General features: G+C 37.8%; 1 protein-coding gene across 8 annotated transcripts in view; it reads left to right on the forward strand.

Moving 5' to 3' along the window:
- The window catches only part of IQSEC1 (IQ motif and Sec7 domain ArfGEF 1), a 479,651-nt gene extending 459,623 nt beyond the window's left edge, over positions 1–20,028 (forward strand). For 6 of the 8 annotated variants that reach the window (XM_089523108.1, XM_089523116.1, XM_089523135.1 and 3 more), the window contains 4 exons: positions 2,388–2,561; positions 4,346–4,522; positions 14,002–14,051; positions 15,386–20,028. In XM_089523108.1, the coding sequence (XP_089379234.1) occupies positions 2,388–2,561; positions 4,346–4,522; positions 14,002–14,051; positions 15,386–15,970 (986 nt within the window). In that variant the 3' untranslated portion in view covers positions 15,971–20,028. The remainder of the gene's footprint in view (positions 1–2,387; positions 2,562–4,345; positions 4,523–14,001; positions 14,052–15,385) is intronic. The other 2 variants (XM_089523111.1, XM_089523125.1) reach the window with 1 other exon arrangement.
- The last annotated feature ends 3,466 nt before the right edge of the window (positions 20,029–23,494 follow it).

Here is a 23,494-nt window from a genome sequence, read left to right on the forward strand (position 1 = left end):
TGAAGTTCACAGTTTGGGAGTACTTCTGGATCTGTCTCTACGTTTGTCATCTCAAGTGGATGTGACGGCCAGAAGTGTTTGGTACCAACTTCGGTTGATACGCCAACTGCAACCCTACCTCAACCAAAGGGACCTTGAAGTTGTAGTACATGCTCTGGTAATCTCTCGTCTCGATTTCTGTAATGCGCTCTACATGGGGCTACCCTTGTATCAAGTTCGGAAGCTTCATTTAGTGCAAAATGCGGCAGCCAGGTTGGTCATTAGTTCTCCGAGACTTGACCATATAACACCTATCTTGAAAGATCTACACTGGCTCCCAGTTAGCTTCTGAGCACAATACAAGGTGTTGGTTATTACCTTTAAAGCCCTACATGGCTTGGGTCCGGGTTACTTACGGGAACACATCTCCCTATACAATCTGCCCCGCACTCTTAGAACAAGTGGGAAGAACCTGTTGGAGATACCAGCATCCAAACATGTTTCTACGTCCAAAAAGGCATTCGGTATAGCTGCCCCTAGACTATGGAATGGACTCCAGAGGAGACCCGCCTTGTCACATCCTTGTAAACTTTCAAGAAGGCGGTAAAGACAGACCACTTTCGCCGCACATACCCTCCTGACCTCCTATGAAGACCACTAGTATGGAACAAGACCAGCTGACCCTTGTGATTTATTGATGGTTTATGTTTTTATGTTTGTATGCTTTTATGTTCTTATGTTCTTATATTTTTAGCTGTGGTTTTAATTGTGCAATAACTAATGCTGCAATATTATAAGTGTAATTTTAACTCTGCTGTGATCCCGCCTCGATCCATTGGGAGAGGCGGGAAGATAGAAATAATAATAATAATTATTATTATTATTATTATTATTATTATTATTATTATTATTTTCCTGCTTCCTGACTATTGGTGACCCTCTTGAGTAGCAGCCTATATTATGTGAAGGAGTATTGCTGGAAAGAAAAATCAGTCTACACACATAGGTGTTATATGCAGACACACCCATCTTATTTGACTATTCTTGGGATTGTCAGCTTCTCTATTAAAATCTGCAGAACTGCCAAGCTAAGCTTTCTTGGTTGATTGACAGGTTGGCAGGTTTTATGTTCTATTCACTTGTTATGACCATGCCATGCCCCTGTGTCTTTGCATTGTGCAGCTGAATATTCCTTCACGATCCTGACCATCCTGAAAGGAAAAAAGGCCAGCTGTTGAACATGATTCATCTCAGGAATTTGTTGTTATTATTTCTCATCAACTTACTGAAGCTCTCTGTTTTATTTTTCATGGTCCTTTATTTGTTTCAAAACTTGGGAAAAGCTTGAAGGCATTTAACCATTCTTCTTACTCCAGTGGTGGTGCTTACATAATGACCATGAAGGGATTTGTTGACTGATTCATAACTAGAAAAGTACATACTGTTTGCTTCTAAACAACATTTTTAAAGGGCTAGAGACATTATGCATGTAAATGTTTTTCCTTTGCTTCCAAGTTCAAACATTTATGTGCATAATGTCCTAAAGTCCTTGAATACTTAAAAAGCCTTACATTTGATACTGGTGACCTTTTCCTGATCAGAAAGACCGCATAATGGCTTTATGAATGCTTTCTTGTGAATTCTAGGGTTTTGTGGTGTGGTTTTAAAAAAGATTTTATCTAGATTTTATTACTTTAATTATATTTTAAGTATATTGTGATGTAATGGGGTGCTTATCACCCCAAAATACTGAAAGTGCAAAAGGTAATAAATAAAAGTTTTACATTAGTTTTGAAGGAATGATTCTGAAGCAGACATTAAGGACACATTGGTAACTACAGGTCCAGAAGGAGGACTCATTGCCTCCTGATTCCACTGATGGACTTGCTTCCAATGGAACTTGGCCTTAGTATTTAATTTTTTTAGTGCAGAACTAGAGGTTCATCTAGGGGAATTTTAAGGAGTGAGGGGGATGAAAGCTTCCTAGAAACTATCCCCCAGCATACTTATTACTGCCACAACCACAGCTCTTCTGGATGAATAATAGTTGTCTTGTTGTTGTTGTTCTTATGCTCAGAAGTTTCCTATGCTATTATGATGACATAGTGTTGTTCCTGAGGATGTCAGGTTCATCTCTAATCTGCACATACACATATGCACACAAACACACACATTGTGTCCCTACACCGTTGAATGGAGGGGAGGATTGAAATTTATTAGAAATTTAATTCTGTTTTGAAAAAATCTGATCCAATGTGACACAAGATCTCATGTTAATTTGACATGGAGGCAAGGAAATGTTAATATGGAAGTGGAAACCTTTGACTTACTGAGATGAATCTTTTCACAGTTTGAGATGAATGTGTCATGAAATAAAATATAAAGATTTCCCTTTTATTACCTCCTAGATTATCCAAATGGCATACGACTCACATCGGCTGTTCCAGGAGCAGATATAAAAGTTCTTATAAATTTCAATGCACCAAATCCCCAGGATAGAAAGAAATTTACAGATGATCTGAGGGAGTCTATTGCAGAGGTGCAAGAAATGGAAAAGCACAGAATAGAGTGTAAGTACAAAGGTACATATAGTAGAGCACTTAAAGTTAATTACTGTGGATAAATACATTTTGACATATGATTTTTCTGTCGCATTAAAATTAGGCCAGGAAGAATTATTTAGGTTATATTCAAAGATTTTTAGAAATGTATTACACTTGTCACTCCACATTTGCGGCTTTGGCTTTTACGGATTTGATTATTCATGGATTTTATTAATATGTTCTCTCAAGGAATATCTAGGTCCTCCTGTGCAACTCTGTGGTCAACATCTGCCTAAGTCACAGTGAAGGACCTAGAGAGAACACTCCACCAGGCATTTGTAGCTCCTCCAGCGCAATTCTGTGGTCAGTGTCTGGCAGATGTTGACCACAGAGTTTGCACTGGAGGATCTAGAGATTCCTAGAAAGGTGTTATCTCAAGTAAAAACATAGTGCTTTTGTTATTTGTGGTTTTTCCACATTAATGGAGATCCTGTGTCCCTAACCCTAGTGAATATGGAAGGACAAGTGTACTGAATTGTTGTGTGCCTTCAAGTCATGTCAAACGTATGAGGTTTTCTTGGCAAGAGGGTGTTTGCCTTTGCCATTCTCTGAGGCTGACAGTGACTCGTCCAAGTGTCCAAGCTGGTTTCCATGACTGAGTGGGAATTTGAGCCTAGTCTCCCAGTTTCCTAGTGCAGTGCTCTAACCACTGTACTACCCTTGTTCTCATATTTCTAAATAATAGGAATATTTTACTAGCTGCTGAAACATTTCATTTTCTTCTTGACAGCTACATTGGATCACAGGCACACATTTCAGTATGTGGTCACTGAACCCACTTTTAAACTCTGTATGGCTGCTTACATGTGGTCATGTAGAAAACTCCCCCCTAATTTGAAAAGAAGGTCTCCACTGTTCACCTCCTGTGATGTGATTATATATGGAGGCTTTCCACAGCTCCATAAGCTTGTAGGGAAGCAGCAGGGAAAACACAGCAGTAATATTTTGGTCAATACATCTTTCAGATAATATTGATTTACTTGTTTTAAAGTTTTTCTCCGTTCTTTCTTTTGAAAACAAAACAGAGAGAGAGATTGAGATATTCTCATGCTGTCCTACAAAATAAAAACAATAACTGATACCCTGAAGGCCCCAAATCCAGAAGTTAAGTTTTGATCTCAGAAGTTAAGCAAGGTCAGTCCTGGTTAATACTTAGAAGGGAGACCACTAAGGAATAACAGATGCTGTGGGATATAGTCAAAGGAAGGCAATGACAAGACTCCTCAGAATAAATTTTGCCAAGACAATCCTATGAGAAGTCAGCATAAACCAGACTCAAACAAAGGTACATAAAAGTACCAGAAAAGACAAAGCAAACATTGAGTACTTTCAGACTGTGCAGTAGCAAAATAAAATGTTTCTGTTGGTAAAATGTTTGCTGGCTTCTGGATGCCAGATAATATTGAAAATAATGCAGTGATGGTGGTGGTGGGGAGTACCTTGAAGATTCCCTAGCATTGAAATGGAAAAATATTACTCTGTTCATACAGAGCACTATCTATGCTCAAGCCCTTGGATTGTTTGTGTGCCATAGCCACTAGGTTGTGGCACCTTTTTGCAAGCAAAACATTCTTTATTTTTATTTTTACTTTTTCAAAAAGCTTTCCATTTGCTCTCACTATAACTATTGATGAGCAAACTGAAAGTATCCCACACAAATTGAAAGTGCCTACAGAGTGTTGTGACAAATCCTCAACCATACATAATGGAGTAGGACTCCCATCATGTAACTGACTTTTGTCCTTTCCCCTCCCCTCCACCAGCCGAATTGGAGAAGCAGAAAGGTGTGGTACGGCCAAGCATGTCTCAGTGTTCTAGCCTGAAGAAAGAGTCTGGCAGTGGGGGCCTGAACAGAGCCTGCCTTGATGATAGTTATGCCACTGGAGAAGGGCTTAAGAGGAGTGCCCTCAGCAGCTCTCTTAGAGATCTCTCTGAAGCAGGTAAGCTTCCCATTTTTCTTTGTTAGATGAAAATACACCATGAAGACCCATTATGTGTGTCTTAAAAATGTATATGTATGTATGAAGTTCTAAAAATGTATCCTGGGGATGTTAAATATGTGGATTTGTTATTGTTAGTAGTGTGGGTTTTTTTTCTTTTTTCCCCTTCTGCTGTATTCAAAAATTCCATTTGAAAATATTGAACTGTTGTAGCTTTCTATATATACTTTTAAAGGAGAAAGAAGACAGAGGAAAATTGTAAGTTTATAGTAGAGTAACAGTTAAGTAATGCTAAGTAACAATGCTAGGAGCAATCTGTTTAGTTTTGCTTCCTTTTCTCATTATCCCCCCCCCCCCCCCAGTAATGTCATTAGGAAAAAACCCCACCAAAATCATTGTGTATTGGCTGCTTCTTGTGCATTTTGTGCTTATGTGTATCTGTGTAGTATACTGATGAATGAAATTGAGTGAAGCCCGCTAAATTCTATCTATAGAAACGTAAACCAGACATTGCTGTGTGACTGATGGTACTTTTATCGTATTGCTCACAAAATAGACTAGATCTTGCTGAAACTGTGGCTTTTGTATAACTACACTACTATTGCCATCTGAATGGGGAAGAACCATTTTGGCAAAGTAGTAATTTCACCACTGCTTTTGGGCCTAAAATTTGAGGTGATCTGGATGACAATAACAAGTTTTACATTTGGGGGTGAGGGGAGGAATAGAGGCTATGTACCTAGTTTTGAAATGTATGCATTTTAATGTTCACACACTACATTTCACTTATGTGTGAAGAGTTTAGATAAATGTCTCTGCCAATATGATTGAAAATCAATCCCCTGGTGTATTCTGAATGTCAAACAGTACATTTCAGCCCTGTATGCAGAACATTGGACACACCATTACTTTCTGCTACTAGTACTGCTCTGCTGTTAGCACCATGCACACCATGCTTAAGTATAATATAATAATAACAAATAAATAATTTTGTCTGTCTTTTACCCTATTTACTATTTTGATATATGTAAAATGCAGTATAGCTATTTCATCAAAATATTGTATGGTTACTTTAATAATGCTAGTTTTTGCAGTTAAGGTAGCAGAAAAGCGGTGACCTTTATGCTACAATATCTGTAAATTTAGGTATGCCATATATATGCACATGTGTATTTCTGTATCAGAATATACATGTAAAAATATCAGCAGCTTTATTTTTACTAGACAAGTTGATCTTCAGTTTAGCCATATTTTTTTTTAATCTGTCCGGTCTACCATAAAAGATTTAGGGGGCTATTCAGTGGCCTTAGTTAGTCCATCACATGGATCAGCTATGTAAAGGTTCAGTGAATTAATTTTTAGGTTTTTATTAAAAACGTGTACTTGGTAGGCTTTGCTTTGATTGATGTCTCAGTCATATGGTTTCACTTTTTTGTTTTTCATTCAGGATGGCAACATTCATTCTTAGAAATAGGAGTTTTGCTGATATACTTATCCTTTATTATAATTAACACTTTCCATCCTACGAGGAGCTTGCATTCCCTTATTTCAGACATTGTCATGTAGATAGATTCATTTGGAGCATTCTTTACAATAAACAAAATGGATTTTCATGATCATGAAACATTTCATACCTCAAAAACACATGCCTTCTGTTACTATAATCATCACTGACACTTATTTTTCTGTAGTTGAATATAGGCATCATCAACCTGAAGGGTTTAAGTGATTGATATGTTAAACCCAGCTAAACTTAATTTTAATATTTTATCAACTTATAATTATGGAGAGTTTCTGTTTGGACCTGTGCAGTGCAGTAGATTTTAGAAAAACACAAATGCAGATAGGTACAATTGCAGGTGCAGGTTAGTGCAGTGCATGTGTTCCTTCTCATTTATTGTTTATTTAACTGACAAAGCACAAGAAGAATCAGGACATACTAGATGCTTATAAGTGATCTCATGGGTTCAGACATAAAAAATGCTCCAAAGAAAGTGTCATCTGTGCAGTTTCTGGTATGAAGGGGGAAATCCTTTGCGTGGTTGCAAATACTATGCAAATTATGGATGACAATCATAAATAAATCAAAGATAATCCCATAAATCAGATCATATATTTCTGTATGAATTCTGTTCATTGACTCAAAGAATCATAGAATTGAAAGAGACTGCAAGGGCCATCCAGTCCAACCCCCTGCCATGCAGGAAATCTAGATCAAAGCATCCCCAACAGATGGCCATCCAGCCTCCATTTGAAGACCTCCAAGGAGGGAGACTCCACTACACTCTGAGGAAGTGTGTTCCACTGTCGAACAGTTCCTCCTAATGTTGAGGTGGAATCTCTTTTCCTGCAGCTTGCATCCATTGCTCCAGGTCCTAGTCTCTGGAGCAGCAGAAAACAAGCTTGCTCCCTCCTCAATATGACATCCCTTCAAATATTTAAACAGGGCTATCATATCACCTCTTAACCTTCTTTTCTCCAGGCTAAACATACCCAGCTCCCTAAGTTGTTCCTCATAGGGCATGGTTTCCAGACCCTTCACCATTTTAGTCGCCCTCCTTTGGACACGCTCCAGTTTCTCAATGTCCTTTTTGAATTGTGGTGGCCAGAACTGGACACAATATTCCAGGTGGGGCCTGACCAGAGGAGAATATAGTAGCACTATTACTTCCCTTGATCTAGACACTATACTTCTATCGATGCAGCCTAACTCTGACAAAGTGGCAGGAGGAACATCTTCTACAAAAACAAATGTTTTGTATTTGTAGGACTCATGCAGGATACCAAAATATCCTATACACAAGATATTGTTTTAATGCCCTCATTGTAATGAATCCCAAAGTGTTTGGCTAAGAGATCATGATTATCTTACCATATTTAGTTAAAAGACACTATAGTATTGCTCTACTATGGAGTACAGGAAAAGTAAGAGAAAATAGTGTATATCCTCTGTTACATATATCTGTGGATAGGATCATGTTTTTTTTAAAAAAAATGTGTTTGACTTTTAAAGATTTGATTCACACACACACACACACACCCCTCTTGAATAATGGATGCAGTTGCTTTATACCTTTTGTGTTGGAGCTTAGCCAAACATGCAATACAATCTTTTCCCCCTTGTTTTATTTATTTCTAAATACTGGTTTCATTTCTTCATATACAATTTGGATATTTGAACCTAAAACCACCAGCAACATATTAACATGGAATGTATTTAACATCATAAAATAGCTGACAGGCTTGCTCCGTTTCCCAAAATCAGGTTACTTGGTTTGTTAGTGAGACAGACCAACCAACTTTCAGAATTTGCTTCTTCCTGTGCTAAGGAAATAGTAACAAAATAAAAACGTTAAAGATGTCATCTTTGCAACTGTAATAGGGACCTCCAATAAAATTTCTTGGTAGTTTTGACAAGCAGTTTTGCTGCATAAATAACCAATATTGACATTAGTTGGAGCTGTAAGTACTTCAAAAATCTGGCAATATTAACCACCTTCAGGGTCACTTTTTCCACCTGCCAAATGTAGAAGAATGAATCACAGGGATAGCTATATTTTCCAGTAATACTGTGCTTACTTAAGAGTGCATTATTTAATAACTTTTCTAACCTATAAGTATAGGGGTTTTAGCCATCCTGGAAAATACTAGGTTCCCTATAACAGCATCATAAGCTCCAAAAGACAGTAAAATAATAATCAAGCTGTTTACAGCATATTTCATAAATATTCTATGGTCCATTGATAACTGACAGTAAAATTAAGATTAATGTAGCAGATAGTTGATTAATCTTTTTTTTCTTATTCCTTAGAAATATTTACTGTTGCCAAGGATAAATGCAATAGGTTGCGTTTAAAGTTAACCATGTTTAGAGAAAAACTTCAGAATCAAAAACCCATTGATATATGAAAACATACTAAATTTATTGTCAAGCCTACTTCTCCTTACAGCAGTGTCCAGTTGTACTTCCAGTCAATCTGTTTCTCCTGATTGTATTCTCTAGAAATTATGAGCAGACAAGCACCATAGCCTCACTCAGGAGCTGATCTTGACAGTAACAGCTCACTTTATGAGGTTTTCAAAGGTGCTATTTATTGATTAATGGTACAGAATCACCTGACTTTGTACTGTGTTTGAAAGGTATTTTTCAATCTCTTTTATCTGTTCCTGCCTTTCCTCTGAGAAGCTTGTTCCTTCCTCACCTCCTTTTTCACAATAACCTTGTGAAAGTAAATTTGAGGATAAGCCCTGTTTGGTTATTAGAAAAAATGTTCTGTAAACAGATGGGCAGAGAGAACAGGAGTGAGCACACACTAGCTATCCCTTCAATCCTTTACAAGTTTTTCAGGTTTGCAATAAAGAATATTCCCTGTCCAAGAACACTCTCTGTGCTGTTTAGAATTATGGAAAATCAGTTCTAAATTATATGGGAATTCCCTATTAAGCAGAGGGTTGCTCATAGCACAATCTAGGGTAACTAGGATGGCAAGGGAGGAAGGGTGGAATTAGCATATTCATCACACCTCATGTCTTGAGTCCACCCTAAACACATCAAAACAAGGCTAGCCAGAAATGACCCAGGTAGTTTTATGGCTAATTAGGAATTTGAACTTAGGCCTTCTTGTTCTAATTTAAAACTCCATTCCACCACACTGGAACCCATTATTCAAATGCTCAGAGAAGGTTATGGGATGGGGGTGACTCAGCTCTTTTTGCTGCGAGGAGGAAGAGTTGGACCATTATTCTACTATGCACCAATGGAGTGTAATACTTCACTGGCATAAACATCCAGTAGTGTGTCAAGAACAGAGGCTGCACCCAGGGATCAACCACAAGTGACATTGGTTCTGTACCACAAGAAAATATCTCCACTAGGGAGATAGTGAATACCTCTGTACACAGGCTTGGAGACAGTACAATCACTGGTGGAATGAGGAGTTTTGTTGACTTTATGCCCCAAGAGTATTTTGACCTTGGTATATGGATGTCATTAAAATGAAGCTAACTGAGAAGAAGGGGTTCTGGGATTTATAATTCTCCTGCTAGGCGCTTCTTCTCTCAAATGATGACAAATAAATAGCTAATATTCAGCTAAATTACATATCAATTTAATATAATGTAATTCCATTTCCAAGTGAGTTGGTGAATAGAATTGAATCAGAAACATCTGGCTGAGTCATACAATAACTTTGAACCACCCTTTAGCAAGAATGGGGAATGGATGAGGCTCTCCAGATGTTGTTCTATAGCATTTATCACCCCTCACAGTTAGCTGTTCTGACTGGAGCTGCAGTCCACCATCTGGAGGGCCATGTACTTCCCACCTGATTCCACATATGGGAATTCCAAAAAACAAAGCAGTGTGCTAAATCCAACACATTATCTGCAGTAATGGCAAAAGTTTCCTCCCATCCCATTTCCCTCTGCCTCACTCCACAACACTGAAAACTTGCTCCGAAGGGGTTTCTTGCTCTTAGAAGCAGATTCTAAGAACTTGCAGGGGTATGGAGGAAGAAAGGTTGAAATGGCCATTTATAAAAGGAAGATAGTTCTCCCAATAGGAACACACCTTTGGATTCTGGTTATTCTTGATTAAATGTGAGCCAACCATCAAACTGATTCCTGCCAAGATCATTTGCTCAATACACATGATAATCTGTACTACTTTCCTCAAGTTTCATAAACTGTGTAGTCTAGTTAGCTTTCCTAGACAGTGTAGGTCCAGAACTGCAGTGCCACATGGCCTGATAAATGTGATCTCCCACAGGTGAGAAATCCCTTGAAGAGTCTCCTGAACTGATTTTGTTGATCAGATATTTTCCTGTCTTCAGGATAAACATTTGACAGACCTTACACTTGGTGCTTGAGCCACTTAACACTGTGTTATATAGTCTCTACAAGATTGATGAACTTTGCCTTTATCATAATGAGTGCACAGTATTAGGAATTTATTTCTTTTAGGAATTTACTCTCACACAAAAGAGATTCTCTGTGTCTGGTCATACCATCATCTCCCTCCTCCCATATCTTCCTCTGGAGAAATGGTCAGATTAAAGATTTCTTCTTTTACAGGATCTATTCATTAACCAGTATTAGGATGTAGGCTCCCCATGCATTTGTATATTCAAACTAAGCTACTTGTTTTTGACTCAGTTCTCAGAGAAGCATCTTCAGACTAGGACACATTTTTGTTACTCTACAGATCAAAAAATCATCTCTAGCAAGCTTAGCTTTGATATTTTTTTAATATGTAAATCTTTTGTTTCCCGAACAAAGGCTGAAGTCTTAGGAAACTTGAATTGTGCAACAAACAGTAGTTATCACATTAATCCAGCATCTTCAACTGGCTTATTGAAAATGGCTACATTAAAACATTGACACCAGAATAGTTGGATTAAGCGGACTTAATCATTTGGACTGAGGCCACTATCCTAGACATACTTAGGGCCTCAACAGACTGGCATAAAGAGCCAGCTTCAGGGCAGAGTAGGGGTGTGGTGTTTGCACACTGGACACCCAAATGCCACCCCATGCCACCCGCCTGACCAGACAGCGAAAAACCACTGCCACTGTGGCTAGAGTGCCCTTTCCATGGCGCAAAAAGAAGCTGTGGAAATGCCAGATTGGGGCTGCGGCGTGTAGTTGCCATGGGCCCAATCCAAAACGAAAGATGTGGCAGCAATCCATCCCTTAGGGGTGGTCTGTTCAGCCTCTAACTTGCAAAACAAACTCAGTTCCATTTGTTTTGGATACATATCTCAGTTGACTAAAACTGAACTGGTTACCTCAGTTTAATTATATGGATTGGCTTTCTTCTAAGCAGAAATTGTTGAGATTGTCCTACCAAAACCTGTGCTACACCCAAATCTCAATTTATATACTTCACAGTAACTTTCCCAAATTTATTTGAACAATTCAGGAGCATTTGGCAATGTCACCTAGCTATTTTAGGGTATGACACCAGCTTAATGTATTGTTTTATTGTTGTTGTGTCCCTTCAAATCATTATAGTGATCCTAAGGTGAACTTATTGTGGGTTTTCTTGGCAAGATTTCTTCAGAGGAACTTTGTCATTGACTTTTTCAAAGGTTGAGACAGTGTAACTTGCCCCAGGTCACACTGTGGAATTTCATGGCTGAGCAGTAACTTGAACCTTGATCTTCCACAGTCCTGGTCCAGTGTTTAAACTAATGCACCATGCTGACTCTAGTTAGTCTTTTGTTTTGTTTGTTTGTTTTTGGTAGAGGCTAGAACATATACAGTGGTGCCTCGGGTTACGAAATTAATTCGTTCCGCTGTCAATTTCGTAACCCGAAAGGCTTTCGCAAGCCGAATCCCCATAGGCGCTAATGGGGAAAAGCCGCGATTTGGTGTAAAATAGCGCCGAAAAGCACCAAAAGTTTTTTCGTAACCCGAAAAAACTTTCTTAACCCGAAACAGTTTTTTTAAATTAATTTTTTTCGTAACCTGAAAATTTCGTAAGCTGGGTAATTCGTATCCCGAGGTACCACTGTATGTGTTTCTCACCCAGAGATTTTAAATAAGAGAGCTAGGAAATGTACAGTAATTACGTTCTTGTTGCATGAAAGCATATCTAGTGATGTAGGGTTGTGCTGCTCCCACAAAACCTAAGTCCCACAAAACTTTTAACGCACCATACTGAATAAATAATCCGGGTTGACACCACTCTAACTGCCATGGGTCAGTACTATGGAATCCTGGGATTTGTAGCTTGCTGTGGCATCTTAGCTCTCTGACAGAGAAATATCTGAGAAAACTACAAATCGCATTGAGTGATGGCAATTAAGGCGTTGTCAAATTGAATTATTTCTGCAGTGCGGATACAGCCTTAATGGTTTGTTAAATATAAATTCCTCTACAGAATAGTAGGGAATGTATTATAGGAACAAGATGCTGATAAAGAGCTGCATTGTTTAAGGAGCTAGCTGTATTGTTAGGATATTATCAGGAGGTAAATATGAAACACTGTATAACTTCAGTATCCACAAAGTTTGATGGATTGTATCCAGTGGTATAATTCTGCTAGCACAAAGCTTCTACCACTAGTAGAACCCTTTTTTCCTTGTGCATTTGTCAGATCAAATATTTTGACTACGCTTGCACAAGTACTTTCCCAATTCATTATGACTTCATCACAATCTGTGTTGCTTGTGCTAGATGTTTCACTTGCACAGCAACTAGTGGGACAGCACTAGTGTTTTTTTGTGTTAGTCTCTTACTTAGATACAGCTAAAGACTCCATTAAGAAATAAATATGATTGTGAAACTCTTGTAAACCTTCATGAGCAACCTTCTTTTATTTTGTCTACTCTGAAGCATCTTAGTCATTTGGAAGACAAAAATCTTTCTGATTTTTCAAAACATAAATCACATATCAAAACGTATTTGCTAGTACACCAGTAAAAGTGCTTAGAACATGCGTCTAAGGATTTAGCATTCCAAACCAAAGTACTTCCTTTTGATTTAACCACCCATGTTGTCATTTCATTACACAGAAGATTTGGCATTTGATATGGCCACCCATCTTTATGAAAACTGGACCCAATGCAATAACCTGGCAGTTAGTTATATATTTAAATGTGTAAGCACTGCACAGGTAACAAACAAAATCTAGCCATAACTATGACATATTATATATTTTATATATAAAATTAAGTTTACTGTGTCATGAAAGAAGGTTATATGAAATCCACTATTGTACCTCACATAATTATAATTTCACAGTAGCAAAACTTGGAAATAAAGATGTAATGCCCACCCAGCTTACCAAAACCTTGTGCCTAAAATATTTTTAAACAGTTTTGAGAAAATACATAATTGTAGTGTGTTGTTAAAAAAAACTTAGGAAAGGCCATTATTATATAAAGGTCATTATTTTATAAATATTACATAGTCATTTTATATGTGTATATATATAATATTAAAAAACCTGCTAGATGCTACATGTATATTACAGTTATAGGTACACATTAATATGTGTAATCAGATTAGTAGTTGTAAATAATGGTTCTCTTCTGAACCATGTGTTGAATCCAGATGAAGTCATACTTAGAGAAGATTCATTGGAATAAGTGGGACCTAGTTGTCACTATCTGAAGTTCTCATATATTTCAGCAAAACTGATCTCAGTATGGCAAAGTCTGGATCCAGTTTTATTAAACTGAATGGGAATTTCCTCCCTTTTGTTCAGTGGGATGTGAATGACATCCTTACACCCCAAGCATGCCTACTTGTGAGCAAGGGACCACTGAACACAGTGACAGTTCCTTCTGAGTAAACATCCACAGGATTGCACTTTAAGCATGTACTGCTACCACCATGGTTCCTTTACTGTCCCAACAAGTTAATCTCCAGACCCTCCCCAGAGAGAGGATCCTACAGTGCATCCAGTAAGGTGGCTCTTGATCACCCAGGTCTTGTCTCAGTCTCTAATCTATGGTATTGCATGTCCTGGGCAGGCAAGCGTGGGCGTCGCAGCAGTGCAGGATCGCTAGACAGCAATATGGAAGTAAGTAGGAAGTTACTGATGTCTAGCTGGATGTGATGTGCATTTCAAACCTTTCTTTTATATACATTTTTGCTCTTTTTTCTTCTAACATACAACCTGCCTGCCTCAGATAAAATGCATGCCAAGGCTATTCACTTTGTATTTTTAGCATTTTAAAAACAACAGCAACACTATTACTATTTCTGGCTTGCTTTAGATCAAGCACATTTTTTTTTCTTATTTTAATTTCAGCTAACCTTGTCCCCTTCTGTTCCTGCAAGCATGGTTAAATGAATATGATGTGCCTCTTGCCAGCATTTCAGCCTGGTCCCTGCTTAAAGGTCCAGTGATATACAGTGCACTGTTGGTGCTGTTTGAGTTTTAACCTAACTATTGACTTCATGCTCAGCCATTCACATTGCTTATTTTATAGTTAAATTGTGAAATGTATGCAGTCATGACACCATGGAATTGCATAGGTAGGGCATGGGAGGAGAAAACAAATAAGACGGATGAATTCAATGTGGATTTCATGAGATTTCATTCATCTTCAAACCATTTATATACTGTTCATGTCTTTGAATTCAGCCTGCAGATTTGTGTGTGTGTGTGTGTGTGTATACCTGTGTGTATGTGTGGTGTGTATGTGTGTGTGTTTGAATTAGGTAGACTACAGTCTACATATAGTACCCAATGCCTCACCATTGCTTATGTCCCTTTAAGTTGTCTGTTTAGAAAATAAAAGGATCTACAGTAGCTGAAGACTAAATAGTTGAAGACAATGGACCGTAGGTCAGGAGATGTATACAGTAAATAAAACCTTGAAAGGGAAATTGAAGAGAGATACCATCTGAACATTTATTTCCTACAATTCAAAATAAAAACAAAAAAAAAAGACTTTTTAATTTTAATCTTGAGGGGAGAGTCAGCATGAAAACCATGCCAATGACTTCACTTTTATTCAACGTAACTACTATGTACATTGATCCTTGAGGGGGGAGACACACCACATAACTATTTTTTTAATTTTAAAAATAGCTTAAAACAATATCAAAGGTTTTACAGTGTATCGATGGTTAGGGATTACTTTTTGTTGCTTAAAATTTTATTTTATTTTTTAAAAATATCACTGATCTATATAATTGGGTCATATTTGGCAGCTCCCCACTTATTTTGAAGAAATAAATTGGCAGAGAGAAAGAAAGGGAAAAAAAGAGAAAGATTCTTCTGTAGTTCAAACAGCAGTTTATCCATATGAACTTCTAAGAAAAACATGATGGTCACTGTGAACTTTTTTCTTTTTCACATATTTTAAGATTTTTTTTAATTTTTATTTTCTATTAATTTCTTTTTAGGGGTCCATCATTAGCAGTCCTCATATGCGCCGAAGAGCTACATCAACCCGAGAGTGTCCATCTCGCCCTCACCAGACTATGCCTAACTCTTCCTCACTACTAGGGTCCTTATTTGGTAGTAAAAGAGGAAAGCCTTCCCAAGGACATCTAGCGTCTGGCCCATCACAACAGCCTCAGCACCCTCCCATAATGTCACATCAGCAACACTCTCAGCACCCTTCCGCCATGCATCATTCAGTGTCAACTGAGGGGCAGACCCAGGCGCAGGTGCACACTCACCATTCCCAGTACTGCCACATGCAAAACCCACCCCCTTATCATCACCACCACCATTATCACCCTCCCCAGCATATCCAGCACTCCCATCAGTACCACCACATGACACATTCGCAGCATATAGCTCATGCCCCACATTCTTACATCCCACATTCCCACTCACAGCATTCCCATGCTCCTCATCCTCCATTGCCCCCTCCTCACCCAGCACACTCTTCTCACATTTCACATCACCATGGACAATCAGTGCCCCCATCTACTTCAGCTAGTACTAAGTCCAAGCATAGCGGCATCAGCACAATAGTCTAAAACCAAACCACTCTGACTGTAATTGTAGCTCTAGACATAGATGTAAAGGCTCTTACAGGAAATGGAAAGCAGCCTGTAAAAGTGGATATATATATATTTTTTTTAATCCAAGCCAGAAACAACTTAATTGACTCCTTTGCCTTAAGGATTCAATAGAACTGTTCGTATTAGCCTGGTCTTACAGTTGAACTCAGTGGTGACCTTCTCCCTACTTTTTTCCCCCCCAGTAGCCTTGAAAATATGCTGCTTGCTGAAAATGTTAAGCTACCTTTTTACATCCCTATGACAATTTTTAATGCATAATGAAAATATAATCTGCTCAGAATAAAAGGGGAAAAAATAGGAAATAGAACCAGGTGTTGCATTCTTGCTCCTTAATTGTCAATGGGCAAAAAAGTAGACCTCATATGGTTGATGAAAGTACGTAAGTAAACTTTATATAATATAAATATATAAATATATAAATAAATATATATATATATATACACATACACACACACACACTGTATAGTTAACATTTATGCTTAGAGTAAAACTTTTGCAGTCCACAAAGCTAGCAATATATACTTTACCAGGAATTCCACTTACTGATAGAAGGGCAGTATAATAGATAAACAGCATATGAAAGTATAGACCAAAAATTAGAACAAATTCTAGGCCTTTCAGTATTCTCATTAGAAGTTCTCTGGAGTGGGGAAAAAGTCTCTAAGCAATCATTGCAAAATGTGCCAAGTAACATAGCATTTAGCTGTTGTAGTTAATTAAGGCTTTGTACAAATTCTTATTTTATTAACATGATAATATACCTAATCAGTATTACAACTGCTCTGTTATTTCAGGTAAGCAACTCGTTAAGATGCAGTAACTATACAGTAGCAACATGAGACAGCCTTTATTATAGGTTGTCTCTACTTTTTAGTTACTCAAATTCTTAGACACTTTAAAGGCTGTGATAACTGTGAACTTACACAATCAACATTTCTTTTCTATTCATATATGTTTTAATAAACACACATGAAGATTAATATGGAAGGTACTTGCATACGCAGCATAAACATTCATCTCAGACCTTAAAATAGGAAACATCCATCCCTTTCAACCACATTGCCTCTTTGCCATAAATTCCTCAGATTATCACAATTAAAATAGACTGCAGTTCAGACTTTTTTCCATATGAAAGCAATCTGAAACTTGAAGGCTTATTTTAATATTAAGTGTAGATTTTTATAACGGTAATTCCATGTAGCCATGTGCTGGTAACAGGATTTTCTCACCATTTTTGTCATCACATTCGTTAGTTTTACCCAGCACTCAGCAGGCTGAGTCTATGCTCAAACTGTCATAGTCCAGTTAGTCGCAAGACATTTCGTAAAATCCCACTGTGCTGTTGTTGCTTATGTGTTGTAATGAGTCATTTGCAAAACCATATGAGATTCTTTTTGTATCCCTAAAACCTATTTTTTTAAAAAAATAAATAAATATCATACATGGAGCATACTTTGTAGTTTCAGCATTTTGAGCCACCTCAGTCACAAGGACTGTACATCTAACTGGCAGAAAAAAAGGACCTGCAGAACTGCACCAGCAGAATTGTGAATGTAGTTTAAAAGAAGAGGAGGAAAAAAGTTCCAGTGAGAGATGGGTAACACAAAACAAAACAAAACAGACTGTTGCTTCTGAATGTAGAAGTGATGTGTGAAGATGACTTTAATATACTGGTTATTATTAATGTCTTCAGTTTGGTTTTTCTTTCTCTCTCCCTCTCCATACTGTGGATTATACCATAACTACCAGCAAAACTGAAAAATGTGTATTTATGTTAACTCTCACTTAGCAGAAACTCAGTCCACCTAGAGCTTAGCCTGTTTAAATTTGTTTGTTGCTTCCAATGTGTGCAATACCTTGTTTTATTTTTATTTCTATCCATTAACTTCATATGAAATGGAAGTAATAAAAGTAAATTAAATGGTCAACCAGGCTGTCCTAAATTGTGCAGGGGACATAAGAGGGTTCATCTTAGCCCCCTGAGGCTCTGTTCCTCACAATTTAAATTGCTTTGTACTTATAAGGGATAATAGAACTGTCTGCATGTCATCTAATGTTAATAGTGTTGAAGCTACACTTTACATATTGTATATTTGCAAAATATATCAGTGTTACTGTTGATATTAGTTGAAGTAAAGTGATAACATATTTAAATATGTAGGCTTTTCTTCAGACCTTTGTACCAATAGTAGAGTCTAACTGTAATTTATAAGTTGTCCCAAAAAAGATATGATTGGTGGTGAGCATTTCTTTTAACTTGTTAGTTGTATATTTTGCATGAATCAAGCTCAAAGCACAGGCATTAATAGTCACATTTTTGAAATGTGATGCATGAATCTCTGCCACATCTAAACATGTTTTCAAAATCTGTTACCCATCCTTTTATTCTGTTTAATTTATGGCCCCAGGTAATCTCATGAAAAAAATTAAGCTTATGGCTTCTTAAGCGTTTAGGATGACACAGTTTGTGTTCCATTTATATACATCTGTAAATGGAAGATATAAACATAGAGAATGTACTGGAATCATAAGTATGCAACTATTAAAGCACATGTAAGACTGCATAATCTGAGAAAGTTCTTTCATTTTTTATTATAATTATTTTCTGTAAGTATGTTCTGTTACATATATTTGATTTCTGAGCCTAAAACCAACTTGTCACAGGCAGACAATGGAATTTCCTTCCCCTTCCCTCCACATGGAAACTCTCCATATCACCTGCAAACTGACTTTGGTATTATTTGGGAGTCGTGAGAGGCTGCTGTGGAGAGCCAGGGTTTCCCCTTCCTATTTCTGCTGTCTTCTGCTGTTCCCTCAGGATTATTCTGTCCCAAATGCCATTACTTTTCTAGGAGCAATTTAAGTTGCCAGAATACCTTTGAGTCCCAAAATCTGTTTCTTCTTATTTAGGTAAAGGACAGTGATCACAATTAGCCTCAGTATAAAGTTTATATTGTACTCAGAAAGGAAAGGGTAGTTATTAGAAAGCTTTTGTTAATCTTTTCTTATTAGTTAAAATCAGTCCTGAGTATTATTAATCCAGGTGGTTTCCTTCCTGTCCATAATTTGGCTCAGTAAAAGCAACAATCTGAAGAAAATCCAACTAACCTTGCCAAAATATCTTTTCTGGGACAACAGTCAAATATGTATTTGTTTTAATCCTTTTAAGTTAAAAATGAAATGTACAACAATGTAAAAAACAACAACAAAGTAATCCTAATATAATGTACATGTCTTGTATTGCTAAAAAGAAGTCTTCAAGCATAACATTGTAGAAAGATTTTTCCATCAAGCACTGCATGCAGCAGAAGCCTCTTGTTTCTTGATTTTAAAATGAGCTGAAAAACAGTCAGCAGTTATTTAAACAATGACTCTCTACATGTTGACTTGCTGTTCCATATAAAGCTGTGCGTTTCCTGCAATTAAGCATGCATTTTGCTGTTTCCATTGTTAAATATCATCACACACCTTGCCTGCAAAAAGCGTAATTGTGTATATAGTTAAAAGGGAAAAAATGACCAATAATCAGATAAAATTTTGAGGGAGGGAAAGAGGTAGTAGAAACAGGACCAAGTAGGGGAGAAAGCAAATTCTCTAAATTGTATATAGTGTGTAAATTAGTATTAATATAAGTCTGCAGTCACTTTCAGGTTGCATACAGTACCTGTCTCCTGCTAGGAACTTTAATCCCAGCTTTGAGTTGTATTAAACTGTTAGAATTAGGTCTTGAATGCAGACTGTTAAAAGACTTCAAGAAACATCATGCTCATGAGAAGCTTCTGTTATGGGAGATTCAAACCCCATTTTGTAACTGTTGGGAAGGAAGGAGTGCTTTCATTTTAATATGCATTGTTTGTAAGTAGTATCAGACCTTATCGTTGTAAAACTATAACTGTGATTATGTGGGAAATCAAATAAATCACTTTGAACTGACTCAGTTTCTCATCCTTTGTAGAACTGCTAGCACTGATACTTTTTCATATAAATATGAATAAAATTAATATTCCACCTTAGTTCTTGGAAATCTCATTTTGTTTTATTTTTAAGGGGAACCATCATATGCAACAGATGGAAGCAAATGGTACTATCAAGCTTTACACAGGTGAGGTGTCAGACTCAGTTTGAACATGTTTTTCTCTCAACTAAAGGTTTATGGTGCACATCAGATGTCATTGGCTGCACCCACAGAGCAGAATTAATGTAGTGTGAAACCACTTTAACTGCCATAGATCAGTGCTGTAGTATTCTGGGATTTGTAGTCTCAGCCTTCTCTGACAGTGAGCTCTGGTGCCACAACAAATCCCAAGATTCCATAGCATTGAGCCAAGGCGGTTTAAACTGGGGCCAAACTGCATTAATTCTGCAGTGCAAATACAGTAATTGACAAAAATAATTCACATGCAGAATTTTCCAGTGCTACCTGAGTCTGCCCCTCACCACCTATTGGATTCACAAAAGATTTATGAGAAACCAGTGTTAGTTGCTACTGTCATTTAATGTCAAATATTTCTCCTTGCACCCCCCTGAGTTTATCAAATGGGAGGAATTTCTCTTAAATTTGAATGAAAAGAAAGTGGGGCCAGAACGCATTCACTTAAAATCGCTAGTTTCACACAATTATGTGAATACGCATTGCATTCAAACTAGCTCCCCATTGCCCGAAAATAGCATCCCATTGCCCAAATTTGCATGTGGCAGTCTATCATGCAATAATGTGAAACCACATGATTGCGTTCGGACTGACTTCCCATTGCCTGAATTTGTGTGTAGTGGGTTATCACGCAATAACGTGAAACCCCATGATTGCATTCAGATTGCCATCGGATTATACTTCCAATTCCCCTTGTCAGATAAACTCTCCCATCATCTTGTAGTTCACTGTAACTATAAAATAGGTAGTGTCCTTTCGTCAATGTACACCTTGTGGTAATCAGTGTTCTGGAATGCACATCAAATGTCAGAGTTACTGATCTAGAAAAAAACTGAACCTTTAATGTTTCAAACATAGGTTAATTATTTTTAAAAATGCCTTGATTAGTTTTATGTATTTAGTTTTATGTATTCATTTATGCCCAGAACAAGAGGGAGAGGGAGTCTTAATATCAAGAAAGATGTTGGTATGCAAGAGCATCCATATAATTTGCTCATCTTTGCCCAAAAGCAGAAATCCAAGAGAAAATTTGGTAAAGAACCCAAATTCTCTTCTTTTTTTCTTTCTTTTTTTTTAAATTAAGTTTAATATACAGTGCTACCTCGGGTTACGAAATTAATTCGTTTCGCGGCGCCGTTCGTAACCCGATACATTTCGCAACCCGAAAAGGCTTTCCGTTAGCGCTGGAAAGCCGCTAGCCGCGCTTCGCATTTGAATTTCGCGCCGAAACGCGCCAAAATGAATTTCGTAACCCGAAAAATCTTTCGTTACCCGGAACAGTTTTTTCCAATCTAACTTTTTCGTACCCCGGAAATTTCGTAACGCGATCAATTCGTATCCCAGGGTACCACTGTATTTGACATTGGTGGCCTTCAGCTATTCTTTTCTTTCTAAAACCCTCTACTTCGAACCAGCTTCTGTGCTGTTAGACATAAAGGGCCTATACAGACTGGGAGAAAGAGGTGGACAGAGGCTGCCCCTTTCTCCCCCAGATTGTGGCCACGCCAACCAAACGGCGTGGCAACAATGCACTGGGGAAGAGGAGCCACAAAACGCAGCTCCTTTCTCTTCCACTGCCAAGGCATCATAAGCGCTCTGGAGCAGCGCTGTGACATCCCTCATGTGCCATGCCATTTGGATGAGGCGCACGAGGCACATCATAGTTGCGTGTGCCATGTAAATAGCAGCATGCCAATATGGCGCCCACGGTGCACGGTAGGGCTCGTGAACATGCGGACACTCTGCAAAGCACCAGTCTGTACCGAGCCTAAGAATCAACATTTTTGCAAAAATAAAAAGGAGGAAAGGAAAGTTAAAAAAAGGTCTAGATAAGAATATGACATATATAACAAAATTGTTGCCAGGATTACATCAGGTACTGAAGAAATTGGTGAGAAGGAATAGGATACAGCAAATCCTAAAACCAACAGTAGGACAACTAGTGTCAGAACTCCTCTTGACAGGAAGAGGTTTGGGGTGCATCATCAATACCTTTCTTCAGGAATGTTCAGAGGGACTTTGACTTAGTAAACTGCAAAGCATAGGTATCTCCCCCCAAGAACAGACACATTGCAGAGAAGAAAAAAAGATGTTCTGACTTTCTGAAGAGGCTAATCCATTTGGACATCTGAGTGTGAAGCTCTATACTCTTGGCAGGACTTAGATGTGCTGTTAAGATATTATGGCAAAAATAGAAGAGTCTTGTGGCACTTTAAAGGCCATAAAATTTTATTTGTAGATGCCAGCACACTTAAATCTGACAAATGACTTGGAGTCCACAACAGCTTATGCCAAATAAAACTTTTTTAGCTTGTGAAGGTACCATAGGATTCTTAGGAGGTATGTAGTATTCCCAACAGAATAAGCTGTTAAATCAGTCATTAGTACAAATGAGTTCAGTACATAACTTCAAAGCAATCAATAGATAATCCTGGCAACAATTTTGTTCTATATGTCATGTTGTTAGCCAGATCTTTTCCTTTTTGGTACTTGACTCCTATGCAGAGGCAAGTAAACCTGTTGTGGTTTTGGAGCAAATCCAAAATGTGGTGAGTTTTCTTGTTTAGATGCCACTCCTGCCCAGATAAGTGCTTTCAAACATGGACACAGTAGACCAATAATGGCAGAATCGCCCCTCTGGCATGTACGCCATTCTGCTGATTAAGGGCTTTTTGGCACATCCGTTGGAGTGAAGTAAGAAATAGCTGTCAAGTTAGGAGCTAATCATCAAGAAAAATAATTTAAACATTCTGGAAAGTGAATTGGATGGTCCCTGAACTGGAGTGATGGTTTTATTTAACACCCACCCCCCCCCCCCCACACACACACATTGCTGCCACCTTTCAGTCTTTGTGGTGGCTCCATTTTGAATGGCACCTCTGAACAATTTCTGGCTTTTAAGTGTCAAAGGGATTTTACTACACCTTCGACAAACTGCTGAAGGGAAGCATTCCAGCCTAGCAGGGGGATGTTTTAAGCCCTATGCATCTGTAGCACCAAGATAATTGCATCACTGCAACACTTCAACTATTTTATTTAGCTTATAGTAATAAGCTCACATTATCATATTGGAAAAAATGGTGCATTATGCAAACTTTCAGTATGTTTTTTAAACTGAATTGCCAGGGGAGGGGCTAAGGGGGGTATCATCATAATCCTGTACGATTTGGACATTATATTAAACAACCTAACTGTAGATTCATTTGGCTGTTCTTATGGAAAATATTAGTGCATTTATAATTACATCAATATCTTCAGAAACTGCAGTGAAATCATCTCATTTCCTTTTCATGTGAAGAGAACTGTTTTTCCAAGTTGTGTAATGCCCA

This window comes from Sceloporus occidentalis, unplaced genomic scaffold (assembly GCF_023333645.1).
Source record: "Sceloporus occidentalis isolate IW3139 unplaced genomic scaffold, rSceOcc1.0.p SCAF_1, whole genome shotgun sequence".
NCBI lineage: Eukaryota > Metazoa > Chordata > Lepidosauria > Squamata > Phrynosomatidae > Sceloporus > Sceloporus occidentalis.